The sequence below is a fragment of the Phalaenopsis equestris genome, unplaced genomic scaffold (genome assembly GCF_001263595.1).
Source record: "Phalaenopsis equestris unplaced genomic scaffold, ASM126359v1 Scaffold000455, whole genome shotgun sequence".
In the NCBI taxonomy this organism is placed as follows: Eukaryota; Viridiplantae; Streptophyta; class Magnoliopsida; order Asparagales; family Orchidaceae; genus Phalaenopsis; species Phalaenopsis equestris.
In genome coordinates, this window is record NW_018164896.1 from 432271 (window position 1) to 451240 (window position 18970).

Below are 18970 nucleotides of genomic sequence, written 5' to 3' on the forward strand. Positions count from 1 at the left end.
GCGCGCGGGATTTTCTCTCCGGCCGCCCCACAGCTTCTTACGGGCGACCCTCAAACATTTAAAAACTCTCTTTTCCCCCTTTTAAGCGCCGACAAGCCTATAGCGACAGTACCTAGCTTTAGTTATGGATGCTCTTATTGGACATTTACAGGAGGGTGTAACTTGGTGTATGCTTTTCACTGATGATATCCTTCTTGTGCATAAGACCATAAAAGGAGTTTAGGAAGAAATTGAATTATAGAGGTCTACATTGGAGTCTAAAAGCCTTGGTTTGAGTAGATCTAAAATTGAATATATGGAATGTAATTTTAGTTAGTAGCTCTGGTGGTAGAGTTGTAATTATGAATGATCAAATCATTAAAAAATGTGATCGTTTTAGATATCTCGGGTTTATAGTTCAAAGTGATGATGATATAGATAGGGATGTTATTAGTAGAATTCAAGTTGGTTAGTTGTAGAATTCAAGTTGGTAATTCAAGTTGGTTAGTTGAAGTGGAAGAATGCATCAGGCCTATTGTGTGAGAAAAATACCGCTCAGACTGAAAGGAAAATTATATAAGATGGAGATGGACTTGCAATGCACTATGGCGTAGAATGTTGGCCTTTAAAAGAGAAGCATAAAATAAAGTTAAGTGTTGCTGAGATGAGAATGCTTAGGTAGATGAGGGGCTTGACACTAGACAAAATGGGAAATGAATATATCCGTGATAGGGTGGTGTAGCTTCAGTGTTGAACAAGATAAAGAAAGATGTCTTAGATGGTTTGGTCGCATTAAACGCCGACCATCTGATGATCATGTTAGGAGAGTAGATGTTTTAGATTTGATTTATGTTAAGAAAGACAGAAGTAAACATAAAAAGAATTGAGCAAATTGTATAAAAATACTCTTAATCTATTAGAATTAAATGAAAATAAGACACTCAATATTACGTAATAGAGAAAATGATTCGTGTAGCCGACCCCACTTGGTGGGATAAAGGCGTGTTTTTGTTGTTGTTGCTGCTTATTTATTTAAATTTGTAAAATCATTTATTGAAAATTTTATTTGAAAATTCAAATATTGGTTCGAGTTTGTTTATTGACAAGTTTAAATGTGCGTTCCTATCACAAATAAATCAATTACAAGTCAAATTTAAGTATTGAAAATTTAAACAAACCAAACTTGAACATATATGTGAATGGATGACACTAGCTCAAGCCAAACATGAACTTATAATATTACTAAGCCAAATATAATCTACGATATACTTGGCTCGACTCGGCTCGATTACAATCATATTCACTACAATTCCTCTAATGGCAGCCTCGCCAATCTCCTTCTCCAGATCAAACCCGATTTTTCTTCTTCTTTCTTGATCACACTATTGCCAACATTAGACCTCATTATCAAAAGCGTGTTCTTGAAGTCGACGATGTGTCCCTCTCCCCAAGCTCTGTCCCAAGAGGAGTTTGTTAGAGACAGTTCAATCGGAGGCTTCAGAGATGGAAGCGTAAACCAAGGCATCTTATGAGGTATTAAGCGTGTTTCACGTGTGGGTTGCATAATATTAAAGTTTCATGTGTGAGATACGTAACTAACAGTTTTTCATGTGCTACGTATGTAAAAACCCCTTAACTAGTATCTCGACAAATAAACTAAACTGACGACAAGGGAACCAAAAGTCATAGATATGTAGATGGCATACAAAAAAAAACCTAGAAGGATAACAAACTTTTAATTTTACAATATTGTAAAAAAAAGAAAGACTCAAAAAGTAGGAATGGTATAAGAAACTATCACCTTTAGTATAAAGTCCATGTGCATTGTCATCATAACCATCATAGTTATCATAAATATCATAATCATCATCGTAGTCTTCATCGTAATCAGGCCTGTAATTTGTCTTGCGAGGCATATTGCTGAAAATATAATCATGAAAGCTAAGACATTGCCAACTAATAACTTGTGAGCATATTTAAAGTCAACTTCAAATGGGAAAAATTACTATCCAAACTGCATGAATAACAAGAAATTTATAGCATGCTCTTTGAGAAAAATAAGACAAATAGCAGAGTTGAGCCAAACAAACCTTTGAAGGGTCAAAGATACAGATAAGATAACAAACTATTAGTAGAAAATTTACAGCATCCTGCCTTTGAAAATAGAAACTCAAATTTCAGTTCTATAACAACAAAAACATGCGGCTGTGCCAAAAGCCAAATACAAGAAGAACTAATGAATTTCCATGCTATGATATGCCAATGGTATAATCCGTGGCATTGAGGGCTTGGAGAAAATGTTGAAGCATAAACTTTGCCTCAAAGTCATTGTCCCTATGGTCAGGACAAACATAATTAAGCTTGCCGCTATTAACATAACTCAAGCCTTTCTTATGTATTATGGCTTCTCCACAGTAAGGGATCTATCACACCAGGCGTTGGCATTGCACATTTGCTCAAGTCTTCCTGCGTAAGGGTTTGCCTTACATAAATCTCTTTGATATAAATAGTGCATAATGATCATGTAAGATATGTGTTACAATCTATTGTGTAAAATCTAAATGTTGACGATTAAGATATATTGGATTTTCTTCTGGTACTTATATTTTAGGTTCATTAGAATATAGCCTTTTCTTCATAAAGATTATCACACTTTAAGCCTTAAAGCAGTTTAAACTGCTAGTTGTAAAGCTGTTATTATAAATAAACCCTTACTCTTTGAAAAAAAAAAACAACTTAAGATGAGTTAAATAGAACATCCTGCAGCCTACATTTTACCTTCCTAATCTATCTATCTATCCATCTACCTATCCATCTATCTATCTATTTATTTATTTATTTTGACTCAGGCACACATTCAAATATGCTAGGCTTTGAACGCAAGACCTCGTGGTTGGAAACAAAGCACAAAACCACTATGTCAAGTGTGCTACACAACTGCCTTGTGAATTCAGCAATTCAGATGTTTAAAGAGATCATCATCAATAGCTCGAGGATTAAGGGTTCAGCATCTTTTTTCAATCAATTTCCTATTGAATCTACAATTTTGTTGTATAACCCAAGTCAAATTGTTTTTGGACTTATTTTCCCAATACTAATAGTTTTAAACCCATATCAAACCCCTACATGTCATTTTCTTTGCGCATCCAACTATATCATACAAAGCCAAGCATTTTTCCTTTACTAGTCATGTACAAAACACAAAAAATAATACTTTCATGCATTTTCTCTATTTGACTGCCCCATCCCTCTCTCTCTCCCCTCATTTCCTAGACTTCTCAACCAATGCTCAATCGTTTCAAAAAGTTATTCAAATGTAATTTTAAGTTATTCAAATGTAATCTACCACCTCATCTAAATCCCCAAACAATCTCCTAAAATCTCTCGACTACCCAAACTTTAAGTCGAAGCTTTAGCCAATTCATAAAGTCACTCCACTAAATTAGTGCTATATCAATTCAATTCCATTATGATCTTCATCCTATTTGAACATTAACCACTCACTAACCAAATCAGCCAAGCATTCATCTTCACCTAAATTCAAAGCATAGTAATTTTTTGTGGGTCCTTAACCATCCCCAAAACAAGTCCACAAATTCAACTTAGCTCAAAAAATAAATAATTAATATATCAAAATTAAAATTAAAAAAAACTAAGATCAAATTCAAACCGCAGTAAATTTTAGCTTGAACTTAGTATGATTTGGTTTAAATTTAACTTAGGAATTTGGTGACAACTAGTTTTGGGGATGTATAAGAGTGAAAAAGGATACGGACTATGATATAATTGAATTGGATTGGGCTTTAGCGAAGGAAATTTAAAAATGTTCATCGAGTTGAATGTAATCCAAAATTTAAATTTAAACTATAAATTTTTAATTGTTTGTTATAAAAATTTAGAAGATAGTTGAGAACTTTTGGAAAAATAGACAACCCATAATTCATATTTGAATTAAAATTAAAAATTTTGACCAAAACCCATATTTAAATAAACGGAGATTTACATACCTACCACCCAATTCCTTTGTATTAACACATCAAACACCTAAACATAATTTTTTACCTACAGGCCACGCAGCCTATGCCGAAAACATAGGAATTGGGTGGTGTGTAAGTAAAAATTGAAGGTTGGATGGTTCATATATTAATACATAAGAATTGGGTGCCCAAGTTATGTAAAGGCCCATTAGATAAATTAGTAGGAAATTTAAGGGAAGGCTGATGAAATTTTAAAAGTTGAATAAATAAGAGAAAAACTAGGCAGACAAGGTGGACGAAGAGGGAACAAACATAAAAAGTAATTCTTTTGTATTCTTCACTTCGATGATGAAAATAAAATGTACCGTATAAGATACAAGGGTGCGAAAAGGTGAGAAAATGAAAGAATTTAGTGTAGAAAGTGCAAAATTGTAGAAATCACAAAAGGTATGAGCAAAAAAAAAGTAAGAAAATGTTGAATGCATGTGAAAATCTAGCTATTTTTTTCCTACAAAATTTAATTCCTCGATTAAGTTCTAAAATTCACATTAACATGCAGCCTTCCAATTCTAATCCTACCAATCCTGAGATCACATGGACATTTTTCCTTCCAAATATGTTGTTTCCAAGAATCTTCAGATTTTCAATCCTCATAAACTATCGCATTTCCATTTGTTGCTCCTACATTAAATCAGAGATTTCCTGAATTGATTTTAATGATCCCTTACATCATAATTAGTTCCAACAGGTGTAAGAATTTGTAAATTATGTGTTTCCTTATGTGTTTCTCCAACAGGTGTAAGAATTTGTAAATTATATGTTTCCTATTTAGATTTATCCTCATTTATTTCTCTATTATTATGTTTGTAGTTTTTTCCTTATGTGTTTGTTGTATCTTTCGTAAACTGTAACGGTAGGAATTGTGTTTGCCCTAGAGTTTACCCTCTATATAATGACAGGAGTTTTAATTTAAAGATTAAGAATTAATAAGATTCTCTTTCTCACGTTTTCCTTCATGGTATTAGAGCCTAAACCCAAATTTTCGTTATCGTCCCTGCTTCCTGTTCAAAAGTCTGTCATCCTTGTGTTCAAACGGCTTGATCCCTGCTACCTTCCCTACATTTTTGTCGTTGGGATAGTTCGAACGCATCTATCGCTACCTTCCCATGGTCCAAACACCTCTGTTGCTTCCTCTACTTGATTGCCTCAAGTTGGTGATTGGATTGGATCATCTCAAGTTTGACATTCAGTTGTGGGATCGTGGAACAGCTTGCTAGCTGGTTGGGAAGCCCTGCAACCACGCATCTACAACCCTTTTGTCGGCCCCTGTTGTTGTCTTTACGACAACCCTCATTCGTCGGCCCTCCACTGCCGCCTAGTCTCTGGTGATTTCCCACAGGCTCTCCGTCGGAATCCTCCCTGCAATAACAAAATGTATTGCAGACCATCCCTCTGACAAGAAGCATATATCATTTTTTCCCGCCTGAAACTTGCAGAGGTTTGATGACAAAGTATGGATCTTACAGAATGAATATGTCTGGCTCTAACTCGAAACTTAATTCTAACTCAGAGACAGAAATTTTGTCCAACCAGCCCTACAAATTTACCTTTATCAGAAATCATAAACTAAACGGTCATAACTTCCCTCGATGGTCCTAATCAGTGTTTATGTACATTTGTGGAAAGGGAGATAGGAAAACCTTATGGGAGACCGCACAGTCTCTGAGCTCACTGATCCTAATCATCGCTCATGGAAGACTCAGCCATGGCTAGGTTGATCAAAACTATGACCACAAAAGTTGGAGAAAATTTCTTTCTTTACAAGACAACGAGGGAGATTTGAGAAGCAGCTCATTAAAATTTATCTAATACAAAATACACTGGAGAATTGTTTGAGATTAAGACAAAACTACATGAGCTCTGACAGAAAGAGTTGGGTGTTACTCAATACTTTAACATACTATCCAGATATTAGTTATAATTAGATGTATGATAAATATGTATGGAAGTGTCTTCAAGATGCAATGATGTATAAAATAATAGTGGAAAAGAAGAGGATGATCAAGTTCTTATTGAGTCTAATAACAACTTAGAAGAGGTCGAAGGAAGAATTACGGGGATGAAGCACACTACTACTAAGGAAACTTTTGTTGAAGTTAGAAGAGAGGAAAGCATGAAGAAGATAATGATGGTCGGAAGTGTGTATTCAGTTAGCACTGCAAGTTCTGCTTTGAATTCACACAGCTCTTCTAATGAGTCAAAAACAAAGAAGAATCGTCCTAGATGTGAACATTGCAAAAAATTTGGTCACACAAAGGACAAGTGTTGAAAACTACATGGAAAACCTGCATTGGAAACTGAGGTAATGGAGGAAAGACCAAGACTGCAAAGCCTATACTGCCACAGTTTCTGAAGAGTTAACTGAACCTAGTCCTTTCACTAAGGAACAACTGGAAGTGTTGAAACTACTTTTGAGCACAACTGAGGAACCCACTAGCTTAATGATACATCAATATATAATGTCCTCCTATCTCGCTAAGAAAGATATTTCAACCTTGGATAATAGATTTAGATGCTTATAATCACATGACAGGAGATATTCATGATCTCACCGACTACAATAAATTCAATTGCTCCAAATTTGTAAGACTTTCTGATGGATCACCTTTGGATTGTTCATAAATGAGAAGGGAAAGTCTCCAAGGAAATTCAGCTCTCTTCTATGCTATATGTTTGTCAATTAGATTGCAACTTATTTTCAATTAGTAAGATTACTTATGACTTGAACTAAGTTACTAAATTTCACTCTAACTCATGATGAATTTCAGCTGATGGATTTGGGCGAAGTGATTGGTAGTGTTGTTTGCATCAAGTTCTATAATTGCTCAAGAGAAGTTATATTCTTAATCCATGAGTGTCTTCTTCACCAACTTCTTCCCATGTTTCTAAGTCTGTTATTCCCGAGTCCGACGTGTCCGAGTCTGTTGAGAGTCAAGTTTTGTTATGACATTGTCGTTTGGGTCATCACAATTTTTTTTATGTTGCAAATCTATATATTTATCTTCTCATTAATAAAAAACATGAGTTTTATTAGTGTAAAGCCTATCGATAGGCTAAACATACTCGACATGCCTCATTTATCTCAGTACAAGGTCTCACAACCATTCTCTATCATTTACAGTGATATTTGGGGATCATCAAAATTGAAAACCATCAATGAAGCTAGTGATTTGTCTCTTTTATTGATGAACACTAGTTGTATATTCTTCATGAAGAAAAAATCTGAAACTGCACAAATTTTTTAGTCCTATAACATAGCTTTCACTCAATTCCAATGTAAAATTCGGATTCTCAATATTGATAATAAAAATGAATACTTTAACACTATCATTGGATCCTACCTTGCAAAGAATGGTATCATCCTATGAATTCCTGTGTTGAAACTTCTCAATAGAATGTGATAGCTGAGAGGAAGAACAAACATCTGCTTGAGGTCCCAAAATATTTATGGGGAGATGTCATGCTCACATCAATCTATCTCATTAACATAATGCTAAGTAAGGTTCTCAGATTTAAAGCCCTTCTCGATATTGTGATGGAAAAATACCCTCATATCAGAGTCTTATCATCCAATCTTCCTTTAAAAATATTTGGTTGTGTTCCTTTTGTTCACATTCACCAATCAAACCGCATAAAACTTAACCCAAAATGCAGCAAATGTAACTTCATGGGGTATGTTTCTAACAAAAATGGATACGAGTGTTATTCTCTCATTACGAAAAAAAATAATATAACTCCATGAATGTTACATTTTCTAAAAACCAATCTAATTATCCTAAATATGATAATCAGAGGGAGGGTTCAGGTGAATATCAAACTTGTGACTCCACTCTAGACACCCATACCAGCCTAGAGTCATAAAAACTTATTTTGCTTCCCCATACTACTATAGATACCCATAATGATTTGGAGTCATCGCAACATATTTTCCTTTCCTTTAACCATTTTGCTTCCCAAGATCCTCCAATTGAGAACATCCAACCAAAGTTTAAAAATAAGAAGCCAAGTGTATACAAGGAGAAAGAAATCCATTGAGCGGGATAAAGACTATGTAACCACAAGATTGTCCATAATCAAACCTGAATTCATCCACCTCTTAGGTTCCAAGGGAAGTGGAATCCAACATTGAAGATAGAAAAAATTGCACAAATTATCATATCCATCAGTATGTTGTCAATGAAAAGTTATCGCCAACTTACAAAACCTTTGTATCTAACTTGACAGTGTGCAGATACCCAAGTTGATTCATGAAGCACTACAAAGGCTAGAATGAAAAAATATGGTTGAAGAAGAGATCCAAGCACTTAGGGTCTATTTGGGGTAGTTTTCTGTCGGCTTTACATTTCAAACTGTCAGCATAGTTTTGTTTGGGAAACCAATTTTTTATTATTTTCTATAAATTTATATGGTGGGAAGCTATTTTTTTCAACCTGAAATATTAAAAAGCAGTTGTTGTATGAAAATTGTTTGATTTTTTTGAAAAATTATATATTTATAATTCTCATTATAGCTTTCTAAGAAGTTTTTTTCTCCCCCACAGCTTTACAACCATCTTTTTAAAAAACTACAGTCACCTTCAAAAAGAAAGCTAAATAGCACGCGGACCCATACAAAGTTTCTTCCAAATAAAAGATCGGTTAGATGCAAAAGGATCTCAATGTTAAGTACAAAACATATAGATAAAATGGGTCATATAATGAGAGAATAATATATGATTAAGTGATAATATATGTACTTAACATTGAGCACCCTTTTCCAACATATAATGAAACAACATATATGACCCTCCGGGCAGCTTCCTGGATTTGAACACCAAGCTGAATTTCTACAACATGTACAACCCAGCTTGAGGGGGAGTATGGAATTATATATTTCCAATTTAGATTTATCCTTATTTATTTCTCTATTTTTATGTTTTTAGTCCTTTCCTTATGTGTTTGTTGTATCTTTGATAAGGTGTAACAATAGGAATTATGTTTGCCCAAAAGTTTACTCAATATAATGAGAAGAGTTGTAATTTGAAAATTAAGGAATACGAGAATTTTTTCTCTCATGCTTTCATTTAGTTATTTCTTCCAAAAGAGTTTCAAAAAAACAACATGCTAGTTGTTAATTTTTTCTAATTTATATTTCTTTCATGATTATGTTATGTTCTTTCGAGTTCAATCTTTTCAGTGTCCTCCTACAGTAAAGGAGTGGCTTTGTATCCCTTTATACAAGTGTGTTTTTCTTCCCGTTTATTAGATGAAAAAAAATTTCCATAATCTTGTTATTCTTCAATTATTTTACATGGTATCAGTCTGATTCTTTATTTCTTTTAGTTATGGATATTCTTACTGGACATTTACAAGAGAATGTACTTTGGTGTATGTTTTTTGTTGATGATATCCTTCTTGTTGATAAAACTAAAGAAAGAGTTCAAGAAAAACTTGATTTATGAAGGTCAACTTTGGAATCTTAAAACTTTCGTTGAGTAGATCTAAAATTGAATACATTGAACATAATTTTAATAGTAGTATTGAAAGTGATAGATAATTTATCTATGAAAAGGCTAATGAAGGTGTTATTCCCTTAAATTACATATCAACCCATCTACAAGTTCCTAATATCTTCACGAAATCTCTAGCTCCAAGTTGGGTCTCTACAACATATATGACCCAGATTGAGGGAGAGTGTTGAATTATGTTTCTTATTTAGATTTATCCTCATTTATTTCTTTATTATTATGTTTGCAGTTCTTTCCTTATGTGTTTGTTGTATCTTTGATAAGTTGTAAAAGTAGGAATTATGTTTGCCCCAAAGTTTACTCTTTATATAATAAAAAGAGTTGTAATTTGAAAATTAAGGAATAAGAGAAATTTTTCTCACGTTTTCCTTCAATTATTTCTTCCAAAAGAGTTTCAAATAAGCAACATGCTAGTTGTCAGATTTTTCTAATTTATATGCCTTTCATGTCTCTGTTATGTTCTTTCCAGTTCAATTTTTTCAGTTGCCTCCTGCAGTAAAGGAGTGGCTTTGTATCCCTTTATACAAGTGTGTTTTTCTTCCTGTTTATTCGACAAAGAAAATTTTTCATAATCTTGTTATTCTTCAATTATTTTACATGGTATCAGAGCAATTCTTTATTTTTATTAGTTATGGATGCTCTTACAGGACATTAAAAAGAGGGTGTACTTTGGTGTATGTTTTTCGTTGCTCATATCCTTCTTGTGGATGAGACTAGAGAGAGAGTTCAGGAAAAACTTGATTTATGAAGGTCGATTTTGGAATCTTGAGGCTTTCGTTGAGTAGATCTGAAATTGAATATATGGAATATAATTTTAATAGTAGTAGATCTAGCGGTGGGTTATAACAATTGGTGATCTAGTCATTAAAATGAGTAAACATTTTAGATATATCGAGTCTATTGTTCAAAGTGATGGTAATGTAGATGGAGAGGTTATTAGTAGAATTCAAGTAGGATGGTTGAAGTGAAGGAATGCATTGGCCCTATTAAGAGATAGAAAACTACAACTTAAAAAAAAAATTATAAGATGGTGGTGAGACCTGCAATGCTTTACAGCACAGAATGCTGGTCTGTAAAAGATAAGCATAAAATAAGTTACGTGTTGATGGGATGCAAATGCTCAAGTGGATGAGTGGCTTTATACTCCGAGAAAATGTGAAATAAATATATCCATGAAAGGGTTGGAGTAGCTCAGGTGACAAAAAAAATTTCAGAGAGTCTTCATAGATGGTTTGGTCACATTAAATATTGATCGTCTGATGATCTTGTTAGAAAAGTAATTTTTTTAGATTTGACTAATGTTAATAAAGGCAAAAGTAGACCTAAAAAGACTTGGGCATCTTGCATAAAAACTGATCTTAATTTATTATATTTAAATGAAAATATGACACTCATTAGGACACACCGAAGAAAAAGGATTCATGTAGACGACCCCACTAAGTGGACTAAAGGCTTTCTGTTGTTTTTGTTGTTAATGTTGTTGTCGTGGTAAAGCCATTCTCTGATTCTACCTTTCTGGTTTAACCTAATTATAGTTGAAAAAGCATTATCTTCTAATAGAAGCTACAGTTTTGAATCCACCTTGAATAGTAAATCAATAATTCATAATAGCAAAAGCGCCCAGAAAATTCTACCAATCTTTCTAACATTGGGCACCAAGTGAATGGCTAAATCTCCTTCAATGTACAAAATCAATAATATTCATAAATCAAACAAAGAAAGGATGAATATATCACCATATCCCACCTAATTAAAATAAAATATTTAGAATAAGAGCTAACTGACTAATAAATAGTATGGATAATAAATTTGGATGGAATTTAATACTCTGTGGAACTGCAAAAGAAATCTGGAAAGCCACACAAGAAATTTACATGGAACTTCTTGAAATAAAAAATGCACTGCATGATTTTCAATAAGATCAGCTTAGTGCAATCCAATACTACAATGTCATCACTCGGTATTAGCAACAACAAAAAAACAATCTAAAAACCAAAATGGAATGCCCAAATGATCAAAAATCCAGAAGATTATTAAGAAAAATGAAGTCTTTGTCTCTTTTTCTTTTTGGGATAAAGATCTTACCTTCTATCAGAGAAGTCCTCTCTAAAGTCCGTAGAGAAGAAAATCGCAAGAAATACATGATCAGACATCAAAAAGTAAACATATGTCAACTATCCTAGAGGGCTCGGTAAACATTACAAGAGATAATTTTTCTAATGCTAATTGCCCTCTAAAAATTAGGCCTTGGCACGATCATTGCCACAATTCAACAAACACAAAAGAAAAATGCTAAAGCTTTATGTTGACTAGAAGCCTAGCAAGCAAATTCTAAACATCGAAGGACTAGGCTTCTCTGTCACCAATGGTGATAAACCAAAACTATAATATAAAACTTTCAACCAAGTATAATTGGACACGTCACAAAAAATGTTTGGTCAAACCAATTCCTACAGTTCCTGAAGTCAGCACAGGTTTCATTGCATAAAAGCATATTGCTTTGAATGCCCTTCGTAACAAAATTGAACATCAAAGTTTGATTCTAGACTCAAGAGCATGATATCAAAATGATAAGGACTGCCTCATTGTTTCAGATACAGCATCCTTGTCCTGAAAACTATATGTAAGTATTGTGGATGATTCAATATCCAAAGTGGTCGGCACTGGGGAAATTTTCCTCAAAAAGCTCACTATTTAATCATCTGCTCCTAATATTTCCTATAAATTACTATCAATCAATAAAATTAATAAATATACAAATCATATTACAATTTTTTTCTCATCTTACCTTGCATTTCAAGATGAAGACTCAAAGAAGATGATTGAAAATGCAAATGAAAGTGTTGGTCTCTACCTATTTGATGTTGAAAATTGTTGTAAAAAACAAGTGAAAGATGCTCAATGTGTATGTGATCAGCTTTCTAATCCTAATAATCTATGCATAATCATTTTGTGGCACTTTCGAATTTTCTAGGATATAATGCAAATATTGCTCCAAGAACTTAGAATCCAAATAATTAGAAAAAGCCAAAATACTTATCTCAAATTAAAGTTGTACATTATTAACATAAAATCCATACATCACAAAAAAAATATATAAGCCTTGTTAAAAAAAGGTCGATAAAATGTAACTTGAAGATGTCCAAGAAAATACAATAGTTCAAAAAATCTTAAGTCAAAAATTAGTAAAAATATTTTTCTACTAATTACACACTAACCAATAATTACGTACTTTGTTAATAGAATGAATCAGTTCATGCACAATCTTAAATAATCACACTGTATAACAATATATAAAAGTCTAAAATATTTCAAGAGAACCCTAGCAAAAGGAATTTTATTAAAAAGAGAGAAGATTTGATAAATGAAACATACACAAATGTAGATCATGCAAGCTCTATGATTGACTAAAAGTAAATTTGAGAATATCACACATTCTTAAAAACTAGCCTCATGACTTGAAGAAATGAGAAATTAAAATGTGACAACAAAATTTAAAACAAAAAACAAATAAAGTTCCATGAAATTGAAAATATGCAATTAACTATGATAAAAAGTTATCCCAAAAAATTTAAAATTTAATGGAGAAGTCTTATAAGGTTACATTATAGTAATGTCAACCATCAATATTACAATCATCTACAACATGATTTTACAGAGCATATTGAGGTTGATAAATATTTTATATAAAAAAAACTTGACAGTTATCTAATATGCACTCCATTCATAACTACAAATGTCCAACTTTTTAGTCTTTTCATCAAAGAACTGTTAGGGACAGTCATTCAAAAATTATCAAGCAAGCTTAGAATGAATGACATGAATCAATTCACTTAATGGGAGTGTGAAATGCCTACATAATTCCTATCAGTTAAGGCCCACAAACACCAAGAATTTTACACTCTTTTTTTACTTATTCATTTGCACCTGATTGATCGATGGGATTCCTACTTCCTAATCATCAATAAATGAACTATTATGATTATTATGTAATTATTATTCTAATTAGTCATCAATCAAATAATTGTTGCAATTATTTTGTAATTATTTTCTAAGTATTATATGTTTTTATTAGAAACTCTTCTAAGATTGAATAAATATTGCAAAAATTTTGTAATAAAATACTAAACTAATTCTCTTCAATTCTTGTTAGTTAATTCCATAAACTTTCTAAACTATTAAAACCTCAAAAAATAAATATACAATAACGCAATAATTTTTTCATTCAACTAACCATAAATTGGTTTGACACTAAATGGGACGCAATGGAGAAAATGGATTCATGTAGCCAACCCCACTTAGTGGGATAAAAGTTTTGTTGTTGTTGTTGTTGTAACCATAAATTGGTAATCTTTATGATTTTAATAAAGAATAAAAGAGCTAGGCAATTTAAGGAAATAGCTTGAAAACTAGAAGCTAAAACTAACCCTAAGGCTTATTACATTGTAATCCTCATGAAACTAAGAAATTATATAAATTTTGGCTATTCCTGCTAAATCAAAAATATAAATAAATTAAACCTATATATATGTAGATCATCAATAATTGAAAAGTAGACAAAAACTGCAACAATGTTAGTTTTATGATCTAAAGGGCCTTTTCCTAAAATTTAAGGAACTGTTTGGGATCACTTCTAATTTTTTTTTCTTTTTTTTCTTTTTTTTTTTTTTTGTTTTTGTTTTGATTTTAAAAAACATGTTTGGTTTGATATAACATGTTCAGCTATTTTTGTAAATGCTCAAAACAACTTCTAGATGTTTTGAATATTTGTAAAACAAGCTAATTTATTTTTAGAAAAAAAAAACATGCAAAAAAAACACTAAAACAAACATATTTTTAAAATAGAAGCAAAAACAAAAACATAAAATAGAAGTGATCCCAAAGAAGCCCAAGTAAATAAAAAAGAACATCTAACCACATCATCAATAATTGAAAAGCACAGTAAAACTACAACAATGTGGGTTCTATGATCTAATGGAATCTTTCCTAGAGGTTTTCTATATGTTTGATTTCCTTCACCAATGATTGGTGAAGACTGAGTTGGTAATTGTTTTCCTTAGTTTTCATGCTTCTGCATGGTTATCACTCTTTGTTTTTGCCAAACTATAAAATTGTGAAACAGGTGTCCCGTACCCTTATATTTTCATCTTTCATTGGAGGTTTTGTACATCATGTTGAAAGATAATTATTTTGTAGAAAGTTTTGAGGGGTATTTCTCTTATGATCCAAGTCTTAGCTCATCTCGTTTTTACATATAACTTGCATATGTTTGTCCATTGTTCGGAAGGGCTAATCTCTTTGATGGCCATGAGTTATAGAGTATTTAACATTAATTTTAATTTAAGCTCATCTAGTTCTAGGAAGAACAAAAGGATGTGCTTCAATTGATCCGTATTTCATTTGAAAATTAAATCTTGAAATATCTTGGGATATATTTCTGCCACTAAGCTTCTGAAAAAAAACTACAAAGATTTAAGGAATAATTTAAAAAGATTAATGCTAAGATCTTTTCATGTGAGGGTTGCCCTTTGAATCTTCTTAGTCACCTGGGTTAAACAAATTCCTTTCCTATAAGCTATTGGTTTCATTGTTGAATGTTTGGGTTAGTATCACTTATGAGGTGAATCACAGTTTCATAGATTTCTTACTGTGAGGTAACAAGGTATTTATTGTATCAAGTCTGTAAATCATGACTTGTTAACTTGCCAACATTATGGCCTTAGGGTGCATTATCTTTTTGCTAGAGGGTGGCTCTTTTTGTTCGCTACTTGCCAGAGTTATTTTTCACTTGCATTGCTAGTGGAGTAATTTGCTGCATTTTGGATAATACAAGCATGCTTACTGAATACAAAATACTTCAAGAATCAAATAAACAATATGGAAATTTTAAACAGACATAAATAATAATAATAATAATGTCACACTGCAAATGTAGCAAGCCAATTTTATAACATCCGAGTACAAAATAATACACAAGAAATGGAAACTCGTATAATTAATTTGACTAACCCCAAAAGGAAGAAAGACTATTCGCTCATCAACGTCAACTCCAATTATCGCGGCATTCACAAACCTTCAATCAAACAACCAAGTCAAAAATAATCTCCAGAAAAAAACGTGAAAATAATCGGTTTGAAGCCCTAGTAGGCATAATAATACAGACCATTACGCCACTATCATTAACAAACTAATCATCCCTAAAAGCAAAGTTTTTCATGAGGTCACTAAAATAAAGTGCCAAACTTTAGATGCATAAACTAGTTGATGTTATCAACTTATAGAATGCCATGTGGGAAATTCTTAAATGGATAAATTATTCGTAAAGCCATGAGGTCACTAAAATCATTTTAAACAGCCATATTCCTAGAATCAACATTTAATACCAAAATCATTCTTTTATTAAAAACATAATTATATTAGAATAATTAGGTTAATAAACATAAGAAGTGCATCTGTAAATAATAGATTCCCTATAGCATGCCAATTAAATAGTTACGAATAACATGGTATAATTTACTGAGAACTTTGATGAAATAATTTGAACTTTTAACTTTTTTTCTTAAACTAATCTGAGAAAATTTTTCCTTTCAAGACATGTAATGCTAGTTAAGATGCCCTCCAAAACTAACCACGAACAATTTTCTCTCAAAATTTCTTAAAAGTTCCTCATATTTTCGTACCCCTGAAATCCTCCACATTTGAAAAACAAGAATCAAAGAATATAAAGTAAATTATAAAACTCATGCATTCGCATGTGATATAATCAAATTTTCAAATTTCCCAAAAACAATTTAAGAATGAAAGTTGATATTTTTGTTAATAACAGTATCATGATATAAGTGTAATAATTCAATATTTGTGCTTTACACATTAAATTGACAGAAATAATGAATTTTCTAATAGTTCGGCAAGGCATCCGAACTCTTGAGCAAGAAGATGAAAGGATGATGCTAAATGAATGTAAAAGCTCCCCGGCGGCCTCCTGCTATATCAAGAGGCGGGAGGGCTAAGAGTTAAGAATGAAATGGATATGAAAGTATTGGATTCAGATTTGTTCTCGTGATGTCAGAACCCTAATAGCAATCTTTTCAGGTCTTGCTGGTAGGATCCTGACATAAACACGGACAAATTTTAATCAAATAGAAAGTCAAACAAAAGAGAAGCTAGGGCATCAGTTCCTCTCTCAATCAGCGAATCCAGTACGCTGGGAATCACCGGAATTCGAATACTCCTCATCACACTGAACCGCATGCAGTTCCCTCCCGCCAGCTCTCGCTCTCCCACTTGCGCAGGCGAGTGTTCGGTCTGCTCCCACGTCCCGAAAGCAAGGAGTTAACGGGTCAGAATGACCCGCCCAGTGAATGATGGGAGTGAGCCGAGTCGACTCCTGCCGGCCAGACCGGAAGAAATAAAGAGTGATCGAAATTGAATCCTGAATTCATGGCCTTGCGCTGGTTCACAAAGTACGAGAAAAAATTTAATTTTCCAGCTATATTATTAGCGGCCGACGACCACCAATATAGTAGAAGAATAGGCAAAGGAAGTCCGCAGCCAAGTCTTTTTTAAAAGAAATAAATAGGACACTAGTAGTTGTGAAGTAATAGTTTGAGACACTAATGAGGTTTGAGAACAACAAATAATATGGTTCATGTAAGATAAGCAGCAATAAAATTGACATAAAATCATGATTGTTCGAACTCAAAAATCATTAACATAAACTAGAGTCTCTTCATCCATGATTCTCATTGGGTGGATGAGATTCAACATGGAGCCTTTGTGGTGGTGAATTGAACTTAGAACATGGGAATTGAACTGACAACTTAATCCATATTATAGTTACACTCCCTCGCTTTTGTAGATTTTTCAAGACATCCTCATTATCTCTTATGTGTCAATAGAAATTGAGAGAATGAAAATTGTAGGATATGAATTGCACTACCTTTTGGGGGTGTTTGGGATTGCTACATCTTTTTAAAAAGGGTGGTTGTAAAGTTGTGGTGGAGAAGACGGCTTCTTAGAAAACTGTCATGATATTTATAATTATAGATTTTTTTTCCAAAAAATCGTATAGCAGTTTTTTTATAGCAGTCACATTTTAACAAGTCGGGTTGAAAAAAATAGTTTCCCATTACCAAAAATTTCTAAAAAGTTGCACGAAAGTGATTCCCCAAACATAGATGTGGTGGCTGTTTAAAATGCAAAGCTGACTAAAGTTTCCCAAACAGGCTCTTAGTATCACGTGCAACTCATTATCTTATGATGATTTGCAGTCATATCATCTAATGAACATCAATGTCAAGTCAAGTTAATAGCTTTAGTCAATACTTTTTCAGGACAATCAAATTGATGATATGAGCAAATGACCATGGAATAGTTTGATCTAATCTAATATAGATTGCTCGGATTTTCAAAAAGCCTAGCCGGACATGATGCTCAAATTAATGTGCCAAATGGGTTGTCTTTGATGAAGTACGAAAAACAAGTCATTTGATAAAGTAGGAATAACTAGCCATCATATCTCTCATTTTTACTCCCCAATGTCTATTTATAAAGCATTAATGAGGTAAAATAGACGTGCATTCTCAAGCATAACAACATTCCACATCTACAACTTTTTTATCTTCCTTGAGCACCCATGGCTTCCAAGAGTAAAGAAAAGTTTGAGTTGGCTTTAAAGATGAAGAAGGAAGTTGTAGAGCTAGCAATAGTGAAGCTAAAAGTAAAATCAAAAGAGGAAGAAAGGTTGATGGATGCGAAGAAATAGGGTTGAAGGTGATGATGATCGCTATAGAAAAAAAAAGAGTGATTTCTTTATGAAATTGGTTCAATTTTTTCATAAAACATTTCAGTCAAATTAAACATATATTGGTTTCAATGAATGTTATGCGTTCATCATTTATAGTTGACAGTGTGACTATCTTCTAAGGCTATGACACCTAATAGATGGCAATATCACCTAATTTGTAAACATATATGATGATACTTCTTTTAATGTCTAGTTATCCTATTAGATTTGAGTTGATGCAACTTTATAATTTTAAGTTATTTCTTTTAAATTTTAAATAAATGGTTGATTCCATCTTCAAATAATATAATATTCATTCACATTTTTTTAGTGTTATATTTTATAGTTTGATCTTTATTAATTGAATATCCTCGTTCCTTAAGCAATATTTAGTCTTGTGCAGATCATTTCATACTAAGAGATCCAATGAGAAGCATATACGAGGCTTTATCTATATGCTATTTTGCCTTTTCAATTTTTTAAAATATTTTTTTAGATAATATCAACTAATTAGCATGCAATGTAATCATATTTATTACCTTTAATATATTGAAGCTCTCTTACACTTTTTTATTATATTATGAATGTCTAAGACTTAGGGTAAAAATGTGACTTTCTTACAATCTACTCTCTCTCTCTCTCTCTCTCTCTCTCTCTCTCTCT

The 18970-nt window shown here is 32.6% G+C and overlaps 1 protein-coding gene across 1 annotated transcript in view; it reads right to left on the reverse strand.

The window, feature by feature from the left end:
- LOC110027848 (HBS1-like protein) overlaps positions 1–16937 on the reverse strand; it is a 56096-nt gene extending 39159 nt beyond the window's left edge. Inside the window, exons 1-3 of the mRNA XM_020729458.1 lie at positions 16738–16937; positions 15532–15595; positions 1781–1899 (exon numbers count right to left, since the gene is read on the reverse strand). Of these exons, the coding sequence (XP_020585117.1) occupies positions 1781–1895 (115 nt within the window). The 5' untranslated portion in view covers positions 1896–1899; positions 15532–15595; positions 16738–16937. The remainder of the gene's footprint in view (positions 1–1780; positions 1900–15531; positions 15596–16737) is intronic.
- Positions 16938–18970: the final 2033 nt, after the last annotated feature.